Below are 22,242 nucleotides of genomic sequence, written 5' to 3' on the forward strand. Positions count from 1 at the left end.
TCTCTCTAAATTCTAGCTTTGGCATTGGAGGTTCTTCGGCCAAAGCCCCCCCCCAATTCATCGTGGGCGCGTGAGGCTCTTGGCCTTGACCTAAGGTGTTAATTGTTTTGCAGGTGCAATTTTGTCCAAGAAGAAGAAGGCGGAAATTTGTATCCACAAAGTCCAATAACCACGCATGCTACAAATTACCAATTTTGTGTTGCACGAGTGTTTAAAGTGCTATCACACCCGAGTGAAACCTTAACTTCAAATGACCCCATATGCACAAGTTTCTTTAAACCAAATTCATTCAATTTACAGATGTGAAAAGTTATCCTTTCACTCCGTCGGGGCAACTTTCTTCCACTGCAATGACCAAAGGCATTAACTTCCCAGCAAAATATTTGTAAGCAAATGCAGATCAATGTGCGATTTGGGGCAGGGATTAGAGCAGTGGAAACCTGAAAATGTTGTTGAAGCATCATGAAGCATTTCTTGTTCATCAGTGACCAAGAGAGACTGGGGCGCTTCCTAGAGGTTCAGGTAGGGTAACTCTTAGGTCATCTTCAATCGAAAGAGCTAACTACAACTCGGTCCATAATTATAACCTTACAAAAAAGTATTTTTAAATGAACAATGTTAGGCCATGCTCATATATAATCTCTAACATAATGGGTTAAACATAACCCCCTCAATGATTTATTAGTTTAAAGTTTATACTTTAAGTTTATTGCTTAATTTAATTAATAAGGGAATGCAAAACATATGATATCAGCGGACTGTAACTTGGTTTTGGTTGCGCACATAACACATCAACATCATTAACCTGTATGGAATTGCGAGCCCGCAAAACTTGCATCACAAATCAGTTTATGCTACTTAGTAGCTTAACTTACTACGTGCATTTTGATGATTGTATTCGTTTAAACATGTGATTCTAGCATGCATTATAACCGTGTCTATAACCAAAAGCTTCACTACTATTCAGCTAAACTTTCTTTCAATGGGAGTCCAAAACTTTTCAGAATATCAACAAGAGTCATCCAAAATTGATGAGAAAATTTAGATGTTAAGGCCCGTTTGTTTGACCTTCTTACTATACTGGCTTACTAGTCCAGTGTTTGGTGCAAGCGGGACAAAGTTTAATGAGACTAAGTCGGACTCGCGCTGATTAAGTCTTTCACTGCGTGGTCTTAGAAAGGCCCCTCAAAACGTTTGGGATTGTTAATCCCGTCTCTGAACTTGCGTTGTGTGCAACAGTGTCGTCTACAAGCATGCCTTTCTGCACCTCCATTTGCCTCCATGCCCAAATCTTAAACCCATATTTGAAACCCAACCCACCCATACCCATATCCGAAACAAAAAAGCAAGACAAAAACAACAATCCCAATAAAAATTCTTCCCTCTTCCCAAAAAATTATGAGGCGTGAGAAACAGAGGTAGCAAAGTCCATGGCAATGGGTACTGAGAGGACGAAGCCTCTACACAATTTTAGCTTGTCATGGGATGTGAAGTGGGTGATGTTGATTGTTGACGGCGAGTGGGATGAGCTTGCCATGGGATTTGAAGTGGGTGTAGTTAATTGTGAGAGGAAGTGAAGAGTGAGAGAGAGATTGACAAAAGAAAAGGGAATCTAGAAGTTTGAGAAATGTAATTGGTTTGTGAGTCGGTTCTCTTCTTCCAATGGTAGAAGATAGTTTTTTATGGAATGACATAATAATATTTGTTTTTTAAAGGCAAAAGTAAATTAAAAATGACAATTGGCTAATGTTAACTAGAATTTTCATTAGTTTCCAAAAAAAAAAAAAAATTCATTATTTTGCTTCTTAGTCCGACATTGCACCAAACGCTTCACTAAGCTAGTCCAAAAGCCAGTCCAACTTAGTCCCTGCACATAGTCCAATCTGAGACAATCTGGTGCAACAAGGTAGCGTTTGGTACGCAGACGGGACGGGACGGAACGAGACGGAACAGACGTTCTGTGTATGTTTGGTACGCGTAAGACGGAACAAGATGGTTGTTTCATTCTGCGTTTGGTAGCGTATGGACGGAACGGAACCAAAAGCTTAAAATGAATAAAATACCCGTGTTCCTTCCATGCCATAAGCCAACAGCATTAGCAAATAATTATAATGTGATCCTGTGATTACTTCCTTAGACATGAGTATTACTAATAATCTTAATCAATATTATGCCTTCGTGAGGCTATGTCTGCAACCAAGGCCAATAAGCGATCTTACTTTTGACATACATGGCAGCATCCCGCCAATAATAAAGCCCAACTTTAAGCAGAAGTGATGCACAGTGCCATTATTATATTTGACAGAGACAAATCCATACATTTTACAAGTAAAACATCTTTCAGAACACATAACAAAAGATAAGTCATAAAAACAAACTCAGCTATTTCCAACTGCTCAAACTTTTTAATTTATATCAAAGTTTTGGTTAGTTTTACTCCCAATTTCAAGGGCATTTCTTACAGAGAGTCAATGAGTTTGACTCGCAAACTCTCCAATTGACGAATTGATGGTAACATTACCAGTTCAAAGAGGTGAAGAAACTAAGAGAAGATCGATGCTTGATATAAGAAATTTGATTCATCAAACTCAAAATAATGGAGAAAAAAACCTAATATAGAATGTGCATCCAGTTGGCATCTCTTGGACCAGGAACATGTTTCAAAATCACTCCACATTTTTCAAACTCTCGTATAACTAAATTTGTATCAGCTGGAGAGAATCTGGAAGAAAAAAAATAAGAACACCATCAGAAGCCTAAATGTGGATAGCTGAGCAAAAATTACATTGTAATTACTCAATAAGTTAGACAAGCAAGCCATAACTTTAGCGATTGAAGACTTGAAGACCAAGTACAACCAAATAAGCTTCAATCAGTTGAACGACTGACCTAAAAGTTGGAGAGAGCTATGTGATAAAACAATACAATAAAGTGTTCTACGTGTTCCCAACATTTCCATGGTCCTTAAAACTATGAACTAGAAGCTCAGTATAGCAATTCACAAAAATTAACTTCTATTCAATAGACATGCATATAAAATGTCAAACACCATTATAGCAAGTTTAAAATGCATTGTAGTGGGATATTTGATTCATGCATATCAGGAACCTCCAATAACTGGGAAACCAGGATATTTTTTTTAAAGAAAACTCTTTCCTTGGCATAACAACCACATGCCAGCAGAACCCAAAGACATCAGATTTGTAGATTTCAGCACATGAAAATCGAAACTTGAACACTGAAAAAAATCCAACAAAACCCAATCCAACAGAGGAAAATCCAAAACATGATCCAATCCAACAGAACCCAAAGACATCAGATTTATAGATTTCAGCACATAAAAATCGAAACTTGAACCCTGAAAAAAAATGAATCCAGATAGAGAGATACCTCTGAATGCAGTACTGCTCAATAGGGGGAGTGGAAGCAGATAAACAGAGGCGGATCTTTGGTTGCAGATGCAGTATTGGGCAGATCAAAGCACTGCAACATACAAAGAAATCAAAACAAGCAAATCAGAAAAGAATACAAAGAAATCGAAGCACTACAAAATACAAAGAAATTCAGCAGAATTAGGAATTGGGTGTTAATAAAATCGAAACAAGCAAATCTAAAAAGAATAAAAATGCCACTTCAAATTTACATAAAAATTAATTAAAGATATGAATAGAGGGTCAGCGGTGAGAGCCCTGGCCAACCAACAATGCATGATGGTTGGGTTGATTAGCACTGCATCAATGTTGAAAAAAAAATAGAAAACAAACAGCTGCATCCACCATCTCGATCAATCGAGATTTCAGAACATGCAATGACTTGATGGCAACCCTAATTTTGGTTTTGCATAGCTAACCCTAGACAAGTACTGGACCCTTTAACTTTGCCGCCACTTGGGGTCAGGATTTGTAAGAATATGGGGTTTAGTTTCAACAATTACGACATGGAAGGTGGACGAGTCAGTCCGTCCAAATGGGTAGGGTTTCTGATTGTGAGCCTCCAAAAAGTGGTATAAGGATTGAGAAAGCTACGTAGATACTCAAGCAACAGCAAACACCAAACCAAGAGAGAAACAAAAAGTACTACAAAATACAAAGAAAGAGAGACCGAGAGGCTATACAATCACAATCCGATCGAACCTGGAACGGAGATGCAGAGCTGAAGTTCACGGAGAGGCACACATAAGAGGATGAGGAGGAAGGTTGCGATGGGGAGATGCACGGATGAAGAACTTCACATCGACAGAGAAGAGAAGAGGATAGATAGGGTTTGTTGTATGATTTAGAAGGTGTAAATATTGAAAAAGCTAAGGGGTATTTTTGTCTTAATATTTATGATTTTTGTGTTCCACGGGATGAAAAAACCCGTTCTAGAGGGAAGGGGGAACCAAAATTTAATCCATTTTCGTTCCGTGGGACACGTATTCCACATAATTTTAGCACACCAAACATGGGACGGACGTTCCATCCCATCCCACGTACCAAACGCACCCTAAAAGAAATAAAATTCCTAGTTGAAAAACCCAGAAAGAAAAATAAAATGCGTCGACAGCAGGATTCGAACCTGCGCAGGCAAAGCCCAACAGATTTCGAGTCTGTCTCCTTAACCACTCGGACATATCGACAATCTTGTGTCATCAACAGAAGAAAGGATATATAAGATTTTATTTCTCTCTCTCTCTCTCTCTGTCTTTCTGTTAATTTAATTTTCGCGCTATTGATGAAAGGGGGAATTTCAGTGTCGGGCGAGCCCTAAATTCAACACAGCAAATCCCTAAATTCGTTCCCACCCAATTTCTCTTTAATTTGAAAATTTCACAACAGGCTCTCACCAGTTGCTGCGAATCTGAATCCTCAGAGAAATGGGAGAAGCTTCTGGAATTTTGAAGCTGATTTCGTACAGCGACGATCTGGTGAAGGTGTTGAAGGACGAGAGGGACATCAACAACTTGGCGCAGTGTCTCCAGCACCGCGAGGCCCTCCGCTCCTCCTGCGATTCCGATTTCAATGAAGTCCAGAACTCGCTTCGAGGTTTGTTTCTTCACTTGTGTTATGTTTGTTTCCCGAGAAAATTTACGACCCAGAAAATTCTCAGTCGGTTGGTTATACTTTTTCACTTTTGAAGCTGCTAAACTCTTCAGTCTATACCTAACATAAATATTGGATTGTTTAGTATTGGAAATTACTGTATGCACACCCCCGCAGAGAGCTGCATCTCAAAATGTAGGGTTCTAAAGTATTTTCCGGGAAATTTTTCCAAAGAAATTGGAAAAGGGCGGATTTTTAGGTCTAATTTATGGTTCTTTGTTTAGCTTTCGACTGAATTATTTCCGGTATCTGTGATGCGGATTGGAAACAATTTTTACGTATTTGCCGTATCTTCCTTTCATAAATGCTGTTCGAAGAGATATATTTGGTTGATGTTGTATGTTGGTATGTGCGTTGATTGATGAGTTCTTATATGAAGCAGACTACCAAATAAAGACAGATGAATGCAAGCAGAAAACCGAGGCAGCAAAATCGGAAGTTGTTGCTGATGAAGAGCTAGACCGTCTTCAAAGAGAGTTTGATGTGGATACTGAAATAGAAAGTTTGCTTATGGAGGAGCTTAGATAAGTATACATTTAGTTGCGTTGGCTGTCAGATTTTTAATTTTAGGTTGACTAGCAATGGTTGCTGAATTGGCTCTCTTTTGCTTCAGCACAGTTATAGGCAGCGAGATTAGTGATTTAGAACGCCAAAGGATTGATGTTCAGGAGAAAAAGCGAAACTTGAAGAGGCGTGAGCAAGATGAGTTCAGGGAACAGTAAGTATTTCGAAGTTTGATGCTGACATTATGTCGATTCTTTCTCTTCTATTCTCAGTGTTTTATATTTCTTAGGTTTGAAAAACATCGGTAAAAGTTGATACAATCTGTGTTGGTCATGAAATGGATTGTTCCGGTCGTGACAGACTGACAATCCATATCTAATCAATGAAATATTATCTCTAATCTACAGGAGGAAGCTTGCCATGTATGCTTCTGTCACAAACATTATACCAAACCTGGAAGATCAATCGCGTGATATGGGCTGTATCCTACTGCTGAAACTTATTAGATGCACATGCATATTCGTTCATTTGTTTGTTCGTTCATTCTTTTTATGCAATGTTAATAGAATATGATAAGGCTGTTTTATATTGCAATCACCTTTGTTTTCCTTAAGCCTAAAATTACAGATATAGTGGATAGCAATAAGAAAATTGTTCAGAAGTTTGAATTCGACCCAACAAAGACGACTGCCTTCCAAACATGTGATAGCGTTTGGAAGATGATAGCTTCGTGATAGATCTTGAGCATTTCCCTTCAGACGGCTCATATTATGGGATGGTGTTGGTGCCGTATGGAAGCATTTTGGTTGTGTGCTTTGCGTTTTTACAGTCTATTTGTTGTAGCAGAAGTTTGAACTTGAAGGGCGTATTTGAACGTCATATATTCGAAATTCAGTTTCATTCATATCTGTTGAACCAAGATGCACCACCAATAGATCATCTTAAAACACTACATATAATGCTGGTCAATTATTCGTAATGATACCAACGTGATCTTATTAATTTGCTACACCATGTAGGTTTCCAAAACATAATGTAGCATAAGCTGCAGCATATGCCAATTCATAGACTCATCAGCGATACCGTTTTGTGTATATATCAGGACCGGCCTTGAGATTTTGAGGGTTCGTTGCAAAATTTGAACTGGAGCCCTGACTAAGAAGTAAGAACAGAAACAAAAATGTGCAGTGTCCAATTTTGGCTCACCTTTTTCTCATAGCCACTATCGTAGCATGTCAGTGAAGGTTCAGGCCTCATATTGTGAATCCGACAACAAGATTTCCATACGTATTCCTTCGATCGATTTTCTTGGATGGCAAGGTACTCAATGCAAGAAATGAAGGGTAGAGGGCACTAGCCGGAGGTTGATAATGGCCATGAGATCCTTGTCCGAAATCAATAGGGGTACCAGTTGCTCGATGAAGGAAGCACAGGTTGAGCAAAGTGGTATAATACATAGTTAGATCAAATTTCAGATGATGGTCTGCTACTTGGGGATTCAGAGGAAACAAAGGCGGCGAGGCGGAGTCGATGCCATGATCACCTTCAACTGAAGAACACGACGGAAGAGAAAAGGACAGCACAAGAGTAAGAACAACAAGGGAGGAGAACCACTTGGGAGAAGCCATTAAGGCATTCATTTAGCTCTTAATGCTTGATTAATTAGCACTTAAGGGTGGTGAGCGTATATTTTATATTATACAGATGCCCCAAATGCAATGTGGACACTTACCAAAATTGTTTAGGATGCATAATTACACGTCGGAAAATCTCGGTCTGTTGTTTTTCTTTTACAATTTAGGGGCTTAGGATTCTGCTAAATAAGGATTAAAAAGAAGAAAAATGGGGCCCAAGCTACATAATTAAGCTGTAATTAGAACCCCTTTTGTGTAATTAGCAAGTCCTGCGAATCCATGCACATCACAAATCCGATGTTATATAGGGAATGACTAATGACCTGCTCAGACTTATGGTTAAACAAGAAAAGCATTATCCTAAATAGGTGAATTCCTAAGGGGTCGTTTCGTGCTTCGAGTTGGATTGGATGGGAGAACTCGTACAGTTCAATGTACAAGCGACGGTAGAGCTGAATGATTTTTCATTTTGATCGGATTAGAATAGATTACATGATGAAAACACATTCCTTCTAGGCACCGGACGAGCTCTTGAGTTCATAGCTCCAAACACACCCCATTTCCTATACTAACATTTGTGTTAATCCTGAATATTAATATAAATCAGGTACTTAAGCAAGCTGAGAAATTAATTTCTGCGGCGATAGAGTACTCTATTGTGCCTTTTGCTTCAAATGCACAGATCGGCAGGCCATCGGCACGGCCACACCTTTGTAAGCCTTGCATACGTAGGAAGCGAAATTTTCATAGTCCTGCATTAAGGCGAAAAACATTGAGAGAGATAATCCTGCATCAAGGCAAAAAATGTAAGGTGAAAGAGAGATGACGAACATTTCCAATCGGTTGATTGTTCAGAACCAGCCATGGAACGAACTTAAGAGGCTGACTGAGGTACGCGGTTTCATTCGCATATTTTAGTTCAAGCTGCATTACGTTACCAACCTCAATTGTCAGATTACGCGACATAAACACGAATTATAGTAGATACGACGATGACTATTCGACGAGTACTAAACGAAGTTAACCTTTGTTGCATTTGCACTTTCGTAGCAATCCAAAACGGGCTTTAAAGGCAATCCCAATGAGCTGAAACAAGTTTGCCATTCCTTGTGCCTTCCCTCGATGGCCAGAAATTCTATGCAGTATATCAAAGCAAAATGCTTGTTCTGCATCACAAATTCATCCGAGTCCACGCGAATCCGAATACATTTAAGACCAAAAAAATCACATGCCGGCCAACATTCTATTAAAAATCATCATTGCAGCAATAATTTGTATGGAAAGAGAGGGGTCTCACCACATCATGTAAAACGTCAATTGCGCAAGCTTCCAGAGAATTTAGCCTGCACTCATCTGGTCCGTGCTGTATAATTTGACAAAAATCGTCATCAAGAAACTAAGGGCTGTTCGATGATCATTTCATTTACGATTTATAGTTTTATTTAGTTCCCACCGTCACCCTTAATCCAAATTGGCCATTACTCATTTCTACCATACACATTTCCTCTATCTCTAACACAAAAAGTGAAAACTAAAAACGATATAATTATACCAGACGGACACTAAATGTACAATAATACCTGTTTGGTTGCCAAGACTTTGATGAAAGAAAAAAAGGCAACAGAATATGCAGGAGTGATCGTGCAAACAAACCGTAAAAAACCCCATTAAAAAGATGAAGATGGAGAATCGACCTGACAAAAAGTGGCGTTCTTGGAATTGTTTATAGATGCATTTCCCCAAGGAACCAGCCTGAGATTTAGAATGGTGATGAGTTCATTGTCGAAAATTCGAGCAAGATTTTTGACGATGAAAGTAGCACAACGGGGGCAAAGAGTTTCATAGTAAACTGAGAGAGTAAGTTTCTGAGCTTCAATACTCGAAACTGATCCGAACGAGCACAAAGTGCTGGCAATGATCAAGGTGAAGAATAAATAAGTAGCAGCAGCCATGTCTCTGGGATTTTAGAGCTGCTGGGTTTATGCAGTTGGTTTAATTAAAAACCTCCTACCAATATACCAAACTTGTGATATCAATTTCCAAATATTTATTGTAAATTCATTTTGTAGCTGTCAAATCCCTTTCGATTTAATTTGGAAAATGCTTGTAGGGTTAAAGTTTCTATTTACTTTTATGTCTTTCACTGTAGGGTTTTTGTTTCTTACTATCGTGAATAAGAATCTCATCATAAGATGGCAATCAATGTTTCCGTACAACTTTCTGCAGAAACAAGAGTCGTTTGACTAGTATAATTTTGGCAACAAGTCTTCCGAACATGTTTCTAATTCTCGCTATACACACATCATCTAGTGACGGATCTAGGAAATTTTCTTATTGGGCGCAAGATATAGTAGAAAATGCCCATTCTTATTTTGCTTTAGTCGTCTCGGAGGACTTTTGTTAAACAGCTTACCCCACGACAGTTATACTCAAAGTAGAGATGGAAATCTTTTAGATCGTCGATAGCAAAACGGGCGAGTAGGAACAATAGCCTTCACTCGCCATTGCGTGAAACCGTCGCTGGCACCTAACCTATTGAATATTTTGTTATTCACCAATGTTATAGTAATGTGAAAGATGTAATCAATGACAACCGACTGCCGTCAGGTTTGCCATCACTTGGTCACCTCCATCATTAATTCATGACGCCGGCATCTAAATGTTCTTTGGAGCTGCCATGAAAAAGCCTAGAGAAATAACACAACATCAATGATCTGTTGTGTTTGGCTTATACATTTGTGAGTAATTATGAGTCATGTGTTGACAACAATTGAAGACCATGTGAATGCTACAAGAAAATGGCAGCAACCGTGACTTTGTGTTTGCGTGCATGCAATTGTTCATGCTTTCTCTTCTATGCATTAAATGACAAATGGAGAAAAGTTGTACTTTATAGACTAGGTATAGACTTTGGTGCATGCTAGGTAGGCTAGGTAATGATTATGTCATGTGAACTCAAGACTTTTTGATCTTGGTTGTTGGCATAGTTGCTAGTTTATGCCTATAACTAGATGCAATATTTGTGCATTTAGTATGCTTAGAAAGTGGGAAGGTAAGCATCATAGAAGCATCCAAGGAGAGAGCATTCGGCTCTCCCATGGGAAAGGTTGAACATGGGTTGAGAGAAAATCAAGAGAGGTAGAGTGAAAAATATCTCTGGTGAAAGAACTCTTGAGGTAGAGTGAGGCTCTTGAGAAAATTCTATGAGTGGGTGTGCAAGGGATTTAGGATTGAGTTATGTTGATTTAACTCATGTGTACTTGTACTGTTATTCATAATGAAGAGCAATGTCTCTCCAAGGACGTAGGCATGTTTTTGCCGAACCTCGTAAATTTCTCGGTGTCTTTATTTCTTGTATTTTATTCTGTTCAACTGAATGTGATTTGGTGAAGTTATAATCTGAATCTCGTTTCCGCACTAACGAACGGGCCAAGGCACAACATGATATGCAAGGAAAACTCGAAGGAACCGGTTTTTCTTGCCCGGTTGATTCAATCTCATAACCAATTGATCTGCAAGCTTGTGGAGGTTGGACATAAAGTTTTGGTAGTCCGAAATACATAGAACAAATTATAAATGAGAGTGACAAAACCCGATAACAACTTAATTACCCATATCTTGAATGCCACATTGACCAGTTTTCAAGTAAATTGGCTCGAGATATAGACAACGTGACATCTTAGGTAGGTTTCTCTCACAAAAAAAGCTAACTAGGTGAATTACTAAGTGACCTACCTCTTGAAGTTTATTATTGACAATCACCCATTGCAAAAATCTATGTGGGGGTTTAAGCTTAGCAGTTTCCGTAGCAAATCTTCCTTCAATACATGGTCAGTATGTACAGGATGCTTTCCACTCCGTGAATAGTGAAACGAGTTACAGACACACACACACATGCGTGTGAAATATGAATAGAACTTGGCTACTGAAAAAATCAGCAGCAGTTCTTGCTCCTCACCAATCGCAGATGAATATGTGTCCAATTTGTTATTAAAAAATAATTACTTGGACACGTGTCCATCTATGATTGGTGAGGAACATAAGCTGCTACTGATAAATTAGCAGCCAAGCTCTGTTCGTGAAATATAACTAAGATGGAATTACTAAGATCACCAACAAGAACATGAAGAATCTTAATAATTTCCTAAAACACATTGGTTGCTTTTTGTTCTTTTGTGCAATCTAGGTTGTCTAAGGATTTGGTTCACCGGAGGATTTCATTTTTATGATTAAGGAGTTCTACTTTGGTTGTTGTTGTTGTTGTTTTATGTTCTTATGTAAAAATATTGGTTTTGTTCTAAAAGAATCTCTGAATATGTTGTACTTCTTGTTATGTTTTCTGGATTGACTCATTGGCTTTTTGTCTACCCTTTTGTGGAGCATATGTGACTCATTAACTTCTAGAAATAAATCTTCCAAATTAGAGGGACAACCAATTAAACCAATAAAATTAACAAATTTCAGATAACATGGATAATTAGGAAGAACAAATTCTCTGAAATTCAAAAAACCCACATACAATTAGATCATATCCCAAAAGAAAAAAATTCAACATACACCTCGCTCTATCGATTTACAGGTAAGACAAGAACGAATCAAACCCTAGAATCGATAACAATTTCAGAAAACGAAGAAGGTAGGAGAAGAACACCTCTGTTGTGCGAAAAGGCGAAACTTGGAAGAGGATTCAATGGCGGAGCACAATCTGAAAAAAAAAAAAAAAATCTTAGCTTTGGAATCGAATCCAGAACCCTAGCTAGCATGCAACTCGTATTTGTAAAGGTCAGGTGGGCCCAAGTTGGGCCGGGCCGAAGTAAAATTACTTTGACCCGAAGTTTAGAGGTTTGGGCTTATTGGAAGAGAGAGAGGGTGCGTGACGAAGAATGAGAGGGCTTAGAATATATTACTTGCTCGGCAAGTGATGTAATTATTTTGGGAGATATTACTTGCTCATCAAGTAATGCAATTACATATAGGATGGAACGTCTACATTTCACAAGTACCCTTACTTGGCATTCACAAATCCGGCTGGATTTCTATCATGTCTAACAAAAACACTAACCAAGGTATTAAATATCGGTAATATCGGAAATATCGGTAATCCGAAAACACGGAAATATCGACGGAAATATCGATAAAATATCGATATCGATAAAAATTACATGGAAACCACGGAAATTGTAAGAAAAACTTGGAAATTTTTATTGAAACTTTGCAGGATGTTTATTTAGTCAATTATCTATTAGTTTATCACAAAAAATTGGAAGGAAATGCATTGCATGATGGATTTAACATTATCAAGTTGATTATATAACGAGCTGACAAACATTGTGAGTGTAGAAAATATGTAGTAATTAATCATTTATATATGTAGTAATTAATGAAAGAAGTTTAAACACACCATAATCATTTATATATAATGAATTAGTACAATATTTTACACTTTATATATTGCATGGTAAGATACATGAGTGACTTATTCTTATAACGGGTACATATCAATTTTTTTTTATAAAAATTAATGGGTACAAACTTATTCTTATTTTATTTTTTATATATTTGAAATGTTTGAATTGAAAATTAATTAGGAGTTTAATAAGGATGTGAGTATTAAAACTCTAAATAAATTACTAATTATTGTTCATATGTGCTAGTTTGGTTTCCCTCGTTAGCCCACAAATAAATCGAATGATAAAATGTAAAAAGAATATCCAACCAATCTAAAATTTAAAAATACATTAAGTCATATAACTTAAGATATTTTGAATGGTTATATTTAACTTTTTAAAATTAAAAGTAAAAATCATGGTTGGGTGTGTGGTTGAAATTAAAACTTTGAAAAGGTGCAGCATGCTTCCCCATTTCAGCACCACGTGTGTGGTGTGACCTCCCCTCCATCCCGATTCCCCATCCTTCACATCTATCTTCTCTCTCAGTCCTCTCTTTCTCTCCACTTTCCCAGGCTCTCCCTTTCTCTGCTTCTCTCCCTTAGTCTCTTCTTCTCTGCAAAACACGCACAGACCACACACGCACACACCACACACGCAGACCACACACGCACACACCACACACGCAGTCTCTCCTTCTCTCCCTCAGTCTCTCCGTCGTCCGTCCATCCTTCTCCCTCAGCCTCGATCTCGATCCTTCTCTCCCTCAGTCTCTCCGTCCGTCTATCCTTCTCCCTCAGCCTCGATCTCGATCCTTCTCCCTCAGTCTCTCCGTCCATCCTTCTCCCTCAGTCTCTCCATCCTTCTTCTTCTCCCTCAGTCGTCTCTGGTGGTGCGCCGCTGAGCAAGGAGTTGGCCCAGTCATCGATATTTCAGGTGAGATTCCATTGAAACCCTAAGCCCTAAACCGATATCACATATGTTGAATCGTTGATGCATGCGTGAAATTTGGAGTATATATGTGAAATTTAAGTTAAAATTCGTGTTTTTGCAAGGTTTTTGGGACGAAATGGGCTCGGGAACAGGCACACCATCTCCGGCGTTCTTCTCCGGCGTCCGATATCGGAATCCGATTGCACCGTTCAACGAAATTTCTCGATATTTCCAAAATATCACGATATTATCGATAATATCGATAATATCGCGATATTTGGACGAAAACTACACGGAAACCAGTTTAAATATCCATTACCCGAAAAATCGATATTATCGGCGATATTTCGCCGATAATATCGATATTTAAATCCATGACACTAACACAGATGACCAAAACGCCGACGACGTGGAAACAACGGGGCGGCCGCGGCATCACGTACCCGAAGGTGTTATCCACCGAATCCTCCGACTCCTCCCCACTATCCCCGCGGCTCGCATGAGCTTTCTTTCCAAGCAGTGGGAAGGCCTCAGATCTTCAGGCTGTGTATTAGATTTCGTGGAGGACAACCTTGATGGCGAACTTGATGATCGACCAGGAAACTTCATCAACACTTGCGACAGGTACATAGACCAGTTTCCTGAGTGCGACAAGATTTCCAATGACAAATTCACGCTAATATTGAATAGAATAGAACAGAAACTGTGTGATGGTGATGGCACACCCATCAAAAGAATGTCACTCTTTTTTTGTGGAATCGAGTTGGAAAACGAATTTCGCAACTTGAGCGAGTACGGCATTTGTGAATTTTTCGAGATCCTTTTGTTTCTCAAGACTATGAATGGAACAAAGAGCGACCTTCTGTCGAGGAGATTGAGTCTTGTGCAAAGCCGGCCTTGAAGGTAGCTGGAGTAGGCGCCTGCCTAGGGCCCCCACTTTGGAAGGGCCCCCAATTTTTAGGCGGAGCCAGGTAGGTCTGGAAGGAGATGGGCGGGAGCTATGCGGGCTTATATGTAAACGTCGAAATTTGAAAATCTTTTGCTGCAGGGTCGGCCTCGTGTGAGGAAGAAGACAACCCTATTCCCAACATCATTTTAATTGCACGATTTTACTTAAGATGGTCACATCATCTTTTTTATAGTTGCACGTCTTCTTCCTTTTAAATAGTCCCACCATCTTATTTTTACTTTTTTGCTTTTCTCTTAAATATCACATTTATGTTTATACATTCATTCATTTATTGAATGTAATAAGTAACATTGTAATAATAGAAAAATGATTGAAATTTGGCATACTGTGTAGGGACTTCTCTTTCAGTTTGAATTGGTTGAAAAATTAGATTATGTAAACTTAATAAATGCATTTGCATCTAAAAACGCGAGATGGGTAATATTTGAGTAATGTTTGTATATCTTTTTTTTTAATTTTTTATATTAATTTTTAATGATATTTGATATAGAAATAGACTTTTTCATGTATTTAGTGATTTTTTTTTTTTACACATGTCAATGTACAAAGGGTCAGGAGTCAGAGAACTCTAGGGCCCCACTTTGAAGGCTCGCCTAAGCCCCGAATTCTCAGGGCCAGCCCTTGTCTTGTGATACAAACTGCCTCGAGTTTGCTCGATGCGACCAGCATTCTGGTGAAACTGAAGACTCGAGCAGTCAATGAGCAGAGGCAATTGGTTCTGAGCAGGAAACTTCAGCTTCAAGCGGCATCTGGGGACAGTCTATGGCAGTAAACATTGATATGCACAAGAACAGTAATCCTATAGCTGAAAATCAATCGTAAACCAGTCATAGTACCGAAGATCTACAGAGAAGCATAAGTAATAAGCGTTCCAATGATTTATTAAGTTGAATTAACCATCTAAAACATCATTAAATACAAGAAAAGCTTAATTAAATTTTCGCGTTCCTGTTTCTGCATGCATAGCTAAAGCAAAGCTACAAATTTGATCAGCTCTTTCATGCTCCAACTGAAGGGGGCAATACGCGTTCAGTTGATTTTGCGACCCATCTTGAACTCCGTTGTCAGTTATCTGATGTTACAATCATTCTCAAGAATAAAGAACAGACCATCTAAAGGGAGCTTTTGTGGTGTTTCGTTTTCCCATTTCAGATCATCAAGTGTTACAGCTATAAGCAATTCTACACACATCTGTGATCCAACTGTCTTGGGGAGCTTCTGCTGGGTTCAATATCTACCTTCGAATCAACCGGCATCATTCGGGTGGAGCAACCTTTGATCTCCAAGTATGGTACTTACACCCTGCAGTTTCATCATGCAGTGATACTTTGGAGGTGCAATGGCACCTGCCTGTGTGCATAGTTCTACTACTGCCGGAGCATGCCCATAAAATCCCCTCCCTTCATTCAAAAGTACTTGAGGATCCTGAGGACGCCGCCGCCATACAGTCTTTGGAGGTACAAGATCATCTACATTTGCCTTCCTCCAAAAATGGGTTCCCTGCCAACTCTCATACTTAAAAATTCCGCAAAGCCTAGCCTTATGCCCAGATGGCCCAACATGAACTTCTGAACAATGTTTACAGACTTTCGCTGGATAAACCATCAGCAACTTCTCCACGCCACTTCTAAGTATTTCCCATGCCCTCAAAGTTCCACTGGCGACCAGAATCAGTTCATCAGATGACAAAGACTCAGCTCCATCAACGCCAACACAATCACTTTCAGAGTTCCAATTTAAATAATTTCCATCATTTGCCCCTGCTTGCCAGCATAGCTCGACAACTGCAGGAACACGTTCAAAGTCAAACCTCTGATGGTGTTTTATAACATCCTGGAACATGTGCTTGAGGTGAAATGCCTCTACTGGAACAAGCACATCTTTCAAACCACCAACTATCCATTCATGAACTCGATTTTTTCCACGACGTTTGAAGCCACAACAAGTCTGAATTAAGTGGCCTTTCTCACCTATATATACTTCTGGACAGAACCTGCAAAAAGTAGGCCTTTCGTTGAGTCACGTAAATTGTTCAAAAAGAGCTGTATGGAGAACAGAAGGTCAATTAGATAAATCTAGTTTGGAAAACATAGCTTGTGCTGCTCCTAAAAATAACATTTAGGGAGCTCAGGAGTCAGGAACATTCAGATAAAATGGTCTAATTATTCCAAAACAAGAAATACAGAACATAAACACTGGAGCTTCAAAGTCAGTATTATTCCAGGACATGACATGTCACTGTCAGTAACTATGCGATGGAACAATAAAGTGCCAAGTAGTTCAAGGCTTAAAAAGAATTTATTTTATTAGTAAACAAATATTTGGCAGATGAGGAATTTACTTGCAGGCCAAAACTGGTACCATTTTGAGAAGAGTAGAGACACCTTGCATAACGAGCCTCCGGGAATCAAGGACCTCCTGGGCAACTGGTACCATGGTAGGCACTGGGTAATCTTTAGCTCGGTTTTGGATTCTCTTTTGAATCATAGGCTTTAGCTTCCTTAAGTCCATCTTCGAGCTGTAATACCTTGCAAAGATGTCCATAATTTTGCCATTGAAATTGGATCTCTCGCACAACTTCTTCCTCAATGCCATAATTTCTTTTTGGTGCCAAAAATTTTACACAAAATAAATCACATCTGCTCCACAAAAGGGTAGACAAAAAGCCAATTTAGAAAACATGACAAGTACAACATACTCAGAGATTTCTTTAGAACAAAACCAATATTTTTACATAAGAACAGAAAACAACTACAGTAACAACCAAAGTAGAACTCTTTAATCAACCCAAAACCACTGCTTCAAAAAAAAAAAACCCTTCCAATAGTTACGTCATACATGCACTCGAGTTGGAATCCCTATCCACTTCAACTCATTATCATAAAAATGAAATCCTCCGGTGAACCAAATCCATAGACAACCCAGATTGCACAAAAGAACAGAAAGCAACCACATTAACTGCCCGAGTTTGAATCCCTATTCCCCATAAATCATAGCAGTTTAGAATATCGTTGTATCAAGAAAAGTTCAATAGACAAAATGCACTATAATTTTCATCTCATCATCATAAAACGAATTCCACCGTTACCCAATTCCATAGACAACCCAACTTGCGAAAAATGACCATAACCTTTAGATACAAGTGTAAAAAGGAAAACTATCATTTTCATCTCATCATCATCTCATTAAACCCTTTGTTAGTTAAGGTATAGCAACAAAAATGCAGTTCATTAAGAATTGAGTTGAAATTCTCCACTTCCAAGCTATGATATTAGAGCCTAACAATTTGAACTAGCCATCTAGAAAGTTGAAGAGTTTCCCTGTATGTATTATGTGAACATGAAATTAATGGACTAACACAGTGGGGAAACCTAGTACCAACATTCTGAACGAAGCGAGCAAGATGCAACCAGAAACAAAATTAGTTTCCGTTTGTAAGGATATAATGCATTTCAAGGCAAAGAAGCTTGCACGTCTCATTTTATGAACTTACGACTAAGAAACGTTACACTCGAGATTTAGACTACCAGGCAGGAATCATATGAGCTAAAGTAGCAGGAAAAATGTTAAGATGTGAAAGGTTAACAGGTGAAGGCATCGTGGGACAGTATACAATACATTCACCTGAAAATATTAGGATGCCCACCTCTAAAACGCGTTTACCGGCAAATGATAAACGTCCATTTTGAAATTCAGATCTTCGAGCTTTAACTAGATCAAGAGAACCTTCCCACAGCTTTAATCCCCCTACAACCTGCCAAAACCAAATACATAGCATCACACATGGGTGCCGCAGCGCATCATCAATAAAAGAAACGATTTTTAAAAAAGAATACGATAAACTCAATCAAACATCATTTTAATTAGTGAATGACTACTAACAAACAGATGAAGATGGAAGAAATGTATAAGTTATTAACACACACACAAAAAAATTGCCAACGACATGAATAAATTAGGCCATCAGCGGGTCTATAACCGGCCTTGAGCCCTTCAACAATCCCTACTGTCAATTGGGCACTAAATTTTGGATGAGTGACAGAAATTAGATTTCAAAACACTAAATTAATTACCTAATTTGGGGTGAGAGTGAGACTCGGACTCGGTGCTGGATCGAGGGTTCTGCCTGTGAGAGAAAATCGCCCGAGAGAGAGAGATCGCAAGAGTCGGAGACGATTCGTGAAGGAATCGTGAAGGAAGGCTGGAGAGTTCTGTCTTTGATGCTTTGGCGTGGCGGTGGCTGGGTGGTGATTCGTGAAGGAAGGCTGGTGGCGGCTGCGCTTCAAGTTCTATTCGAGTTCGATGGACTGCACATATTAAAACAAAGAAAACTAACGAAAAGGGCTTGAAAATTTTGAGTTTTAATGATAAGGACAAAATAAAGGGTAAAGTGAATAGTACTAGAATTGACTTTTTATGTGTAAAAATGTGGTTTTTCGTTAAAGTGAACAGTAACGGGTGCTTTTCGTTAAAGTTCCCTTAAAACAAATGAACTGCACAGATTAAACCCCAAACAATTAATGGTTGAAATAATTCTCTTATAATTAAAAAATAATATATATACATATATATATATATAAAATATTTATTTCAGTTCGGTATGGGAATACTGAAAAATGGAGATGCAAAACCGAATCCTGTACCGAAAATTTCGGTTTGGTTCGGAATGACATATCGAAAATTTCGGAAATTTTAGTTTGCAATTTTTTTGATTTAGGATCAGAATTTTTTCGGTTTGGTTTGGGATTTTTAGGATTTTTTTCCAGTCCTGATTTTTCATATCAAAATCAAATCATTTTTCTGGACATTCATTCACGTGCTCTCAAACTGCACAAGATTGAAAATAGTTGAAAGTATATGTCCTTTTTCGTATCTTTATGGATGAGTGGCCGTAACTTGGGGAACTTGGCTGGCCTTCTCTTTTCACCTTGTCCATTGCCCTTTTCTCTGTGTTGGTTTCCAACTTCACAAAAATTGTAGTGTGCTACCAACTAGATTTCAATCTAATAGAAGTATTTTTTTTTCGAGAACTTCTTCATTTCTATTAGACAAACAAAGGAGATGGTAGCTTGCTTTAACAAAGAGCATTTCTAAAAGGGACAAGGATCATTTCCCTTCTTTTTTTTCCTCCACTTTCCTCCCCTCATGTTTGAATGTTTGAGATTTCATCTTTGTAGAGAGAAAGAAGAAGAAAAAACTGTGAAAGGAAGGGAGGGAGGGGAGAGAATCCCCATCCTTTTTATGTGAAAATTTATCTTTTAAAATGTCATTCAGGAACTAATGTGAAAACTTTCTGCAACCTTTAAGCTATGTTTGGATGAGAGATTTCAAATTCTCAAAGGATTGATGTCAATTTAGTAAGGGATAAATCCTAAAATGTTGAATAGGTAGGATTAGAATGCACCATATTAGTATTACAATAGTATGTACGAGAATTTGTAACTGACTTCTTTCAAGCACGGACATGAAGATGAAAAATAAAAAATAAAAAAAAATCACAAATAAAATGAAAAACAAAAATGAAGATCAAGTAATATCAAGCCCCCACCACCTCCAAGCTCAACCTACGACCACCGAAACTCCATCCCAACCTTTATACTAGTCTTTAAAACTTTGATTGGCCTACTTAGTGTAAAAAATATTAAGTCTTAGAGTGGGTTAAATTTGATAAAATGATAAGGGAGGAAGACTCATAAAAGGGGAGAAAGAACTTATGCTGATATTGATGTTCACCATCATAATCTTGATATTAGAGGAGAAAGAACAACCCAATCAAATAGTGGCCACCACCTACAAGAATGAATCTAGTTTTATTTCTAGTACTTCAAACCTATTGTATGCCCTCAGTCACCTTGTGCATCTACCACCAGATTTGCCTCTTTGATAACATGTTGAAGTTCTATGTGATCCATGTGGGTGATGATGTGAAGTGGATACCCTTTTTTGACCACTCCCAACCGCTATAGCATATTTGCTTTGCTCATGCTTGGAGTGTCCTTGAGTTGCAGGGTGGAGTTGGTGGTTATGTGCTGGGTTTGGAGGTGATTGCCTGATGGGGTGGGGCTGTTGGTGGAGGTCATGCTTCCATGACCTTCTATTGATATTGGAGACAAAGTAGGCTCTAGTTAATTTAACAGAAATTTAACTGGGGCTTAACTATAACACCCCGACCAGAAAATTTTATTTCGGAAACTAATTTCGGTGATAGGCCAAAACTAAACTCTTATTTATTTACTACCATTAATCACAATTCTTTTATTTAATTCTTAGTTACTCACAAAATCTATAACCCAATTTATTTACCAAAAACATAAGGCTAATTTTTAAATTAATCACCCAATTCCTTTTCTTAGAAAATTTTTCAACAAAAGATTAATCTTGATTATTTTAAGGCTACATCTAACTCCCGTTAGACTGCCTACATACCCTTGAACAGATCAAGCCTTTCGTAATTCACATTCATTCTTTTATCCATTTCCGAAATATTCTAGTAACGGAAATATTCAACATTAACTTTCATAATCGAATCACATCAAATGGTACCAATTACGGATTTAAAATATCAAAATTTACATGAAAAGGCAGTGTCGGCCCACTGGCCATGCGCCACCGCAAGTGGCGGTTTCCAGCGAACGGAAACCAAATTTTTCGACAAACTCTAAAAATTACCAAATTTTACAGGCAAGTAGAGTTCAATGAGAGGAACAACTTTCATACATGGGTCGAAGTCCAATTCGGCCGGAAAACCCTTGAAAATAGCCTCGATCCGCTGGAAACCCTTGAAATGGGTGTTCTCAATTTGGCCCCAAAACGAACTCCGACTCCCCCAAACTTATTTGGACTTTGTTCTTGGCCACTAGAGGAGTAGTTTGATGGTGGTGGTGGTGGTCAAGACCTTTGGAATCGGTGTATCTTGCCGGAACACCCACATAACCAATGGGTTCCGTTCCTCCCAAAATTGGGTTAATCAAAGTGGTTTTTGGGTGGAGATGAAAGAGGGAAGGCTAGGGAGTTGTTTCCAAGTGATGGATGGCGGCGATTGGCTGAGATTGGTGTCAGGTCGGGAAAAACACCAGTTCCCCCCCTTTTTTTTTCTCTTCTCTCATTTCCCTCATTGTTCTCCCCCCCCCCCGATTGGCCCTCCTTTCTCTCCTTTCTCTCCTCCACTCTTCATCACAACCGTCCAAAATGTCCACGTGGCTCCATTAGATTACTCCAGAAAATCTGGAGCATTCTAGAGTGAAGGTTAAATTACAAAAATATCCTTAACTTTAAACGTTAATAATTCCTTCATTATAGCTCTGTTTCATGAACTGTTTTCGCCTACATGCTCGTAGGGTCGAGCTCTATCCAAATATGCCAAGAAATACGATAAAATATATGAGGATAAAATACATCCTCGTATAACTACGTTACCAACCAGGGCCATTTTTTATTATTTTCCGCTTCTCGATAAAATTTTCAACGTAAATTATAATAAATCCCATAAACAAAATTCTAGAATTTCTCTAATCAAATTTTCTTAACCATAAATCTATGTATTCTCGCTTTACTCCACATATTCATATATTTTAAATTTTTAGAGTATTACATTAACGATTGTAACATTTTCAATAGGTTGGGTACTTGTTTGGAATGTTTAAAAAGATTGAGATCAATTTAGAATGACGATAAAAAAATTAGAAAGTTTTAGGTACTTAATCCATCAATAAATAATAATTTTTTTATTAAAA

At 38.4% G+C, this 22,242-nt stretch overlaps 3 protein-coding genes, 1 long non-coding RNA gene and 1 other non-coding gene across 6 annotated transcripts; 2 read left to right on the top strand and 3 right to left on the bottom strand.

Annotated features, from left to right (window-relative positions):
- Positions 1-4,536: 4,536 nt before the first annotated feature.
- TRNAS-CGA (transfer RNA serine (anticodon CGA)) lies at positions 4,537-4,618 on the bottom strand. Its single transcript has one exon. It is a non-coding gene; the product is annotated as a tRNA-Ser (tRNA).
- An 86-nt stretch (positions 4,619-4,704) lies between these two features.
- LOC126591885 (kinetochore protein SPC24 homolog) lies at positions 4,705-6,489 on the top strand. Its single transcript, XM_050257593.1, has 5 exons — positions 4,705-5,024; positions 5,464-5,605; positions 5,698-5,799; positions 5,993-6,066; positions 6,213-6,489. Exons 1-5 carry the CDS (start codon positions 4,856-4,858, stop codon positions 6,317-6,319), a joined length of 594 nt encoding a protein of 197 aa, XP_050113550.1. The 5' UTR covers positions 4,705-4,855; the 3' UTR covers positions 6,320-6,489.
- A 1,177-nt stretch (positions 6,490-7,666) lies between these two features.
- LOC126591884 (gamma-interferon-responsive lysosomal thiol protein-like) lies at positions 7,667-9,244 on the bottom strand. Its single transcript, XM_050257592.1, has 5 exons — positions 8,914-9,244; positions 8,517-8,582; positions 8,245-8,385; positions 8,051-8,143; positions 7,667-7,971 (listed from the first exon to the last, which is right to left on the bottom strand). Exons 1-5 carry the CDS (start codon positions 9,169-9,171, stop codon positions 7,873-7,875), a joined length of 657 nt encoding a protein of 218 aa, XP_050113549.1. The 5' UTR covers positions 9,172-9,244; the 3' UTR covers positions 7,667-7,872.
- Positions 9,245-12,283: 3,039 nt separating this feature from the next.
- LOC126593941 (uncharacterized) lies at positions 12,284-13,925 on the top strand. Its single transcript, XR_007613065.1, has 2 exons — positions 12,284-13,542; positions 13,662-13,925. It is a non-coding gene; the product is annotated as an uncharacterized LOC126593941 (long non-coding RNA).
- A 1,440-nt stretch (positions 13,926-15,365) lies between these two features.
- Positions 15,366-18,833, bottom strand: LOC126593940 (APO protein 4, mitochondrial-like). Of its 2 annotated transcripts, none has more exons than XM_050260114.1 (4): positions 18,583-18,833; positions 18,156-18,263; positions 16,851-17,148; positions 15,366-16,502 (listed from the first exon to the last, which is right to left on the bottom strand). In XM_050260114.1, exons 3-4 carry the CDS (start codon positions 17,102-17,104, stop codon positions 15,755-15,757), a joined length of 1,002 nt encoding a protein of 333 aa, XP_050116071.1. In that variant the 5' UTR covers positions 17,105-17,148; positions 18,156-18,263; positions 18,583-18,833; the 3' UTR covers positions 15,366-15,754. The 2 variants fall into 2 exon arrangements, with proteins under 2 accessions (XP_050116071.1, XP_050116072.1); XM_050260115.1 differs by having other exon boundaries at positions 18,134-18,263.
- Positions 18,834-22,242: the final 3,409 nt, after the last annotated feature.

The sequence above is a fragment of the Malus sylvestris genome, chromosome 12, assembly GCF_916048215.2.
Source record: "Malus sylvestris chromosome 12, drMalSylv7.2, whole genome shotgun sequence".
Classification (NCBI taxonomy): domain Eukaryota; kingdom Viridiplantae; phylum Streptophyta; class Magnoliopsida; order Rosales; family Rosaceae; genus Malus; species Malus sylvestris.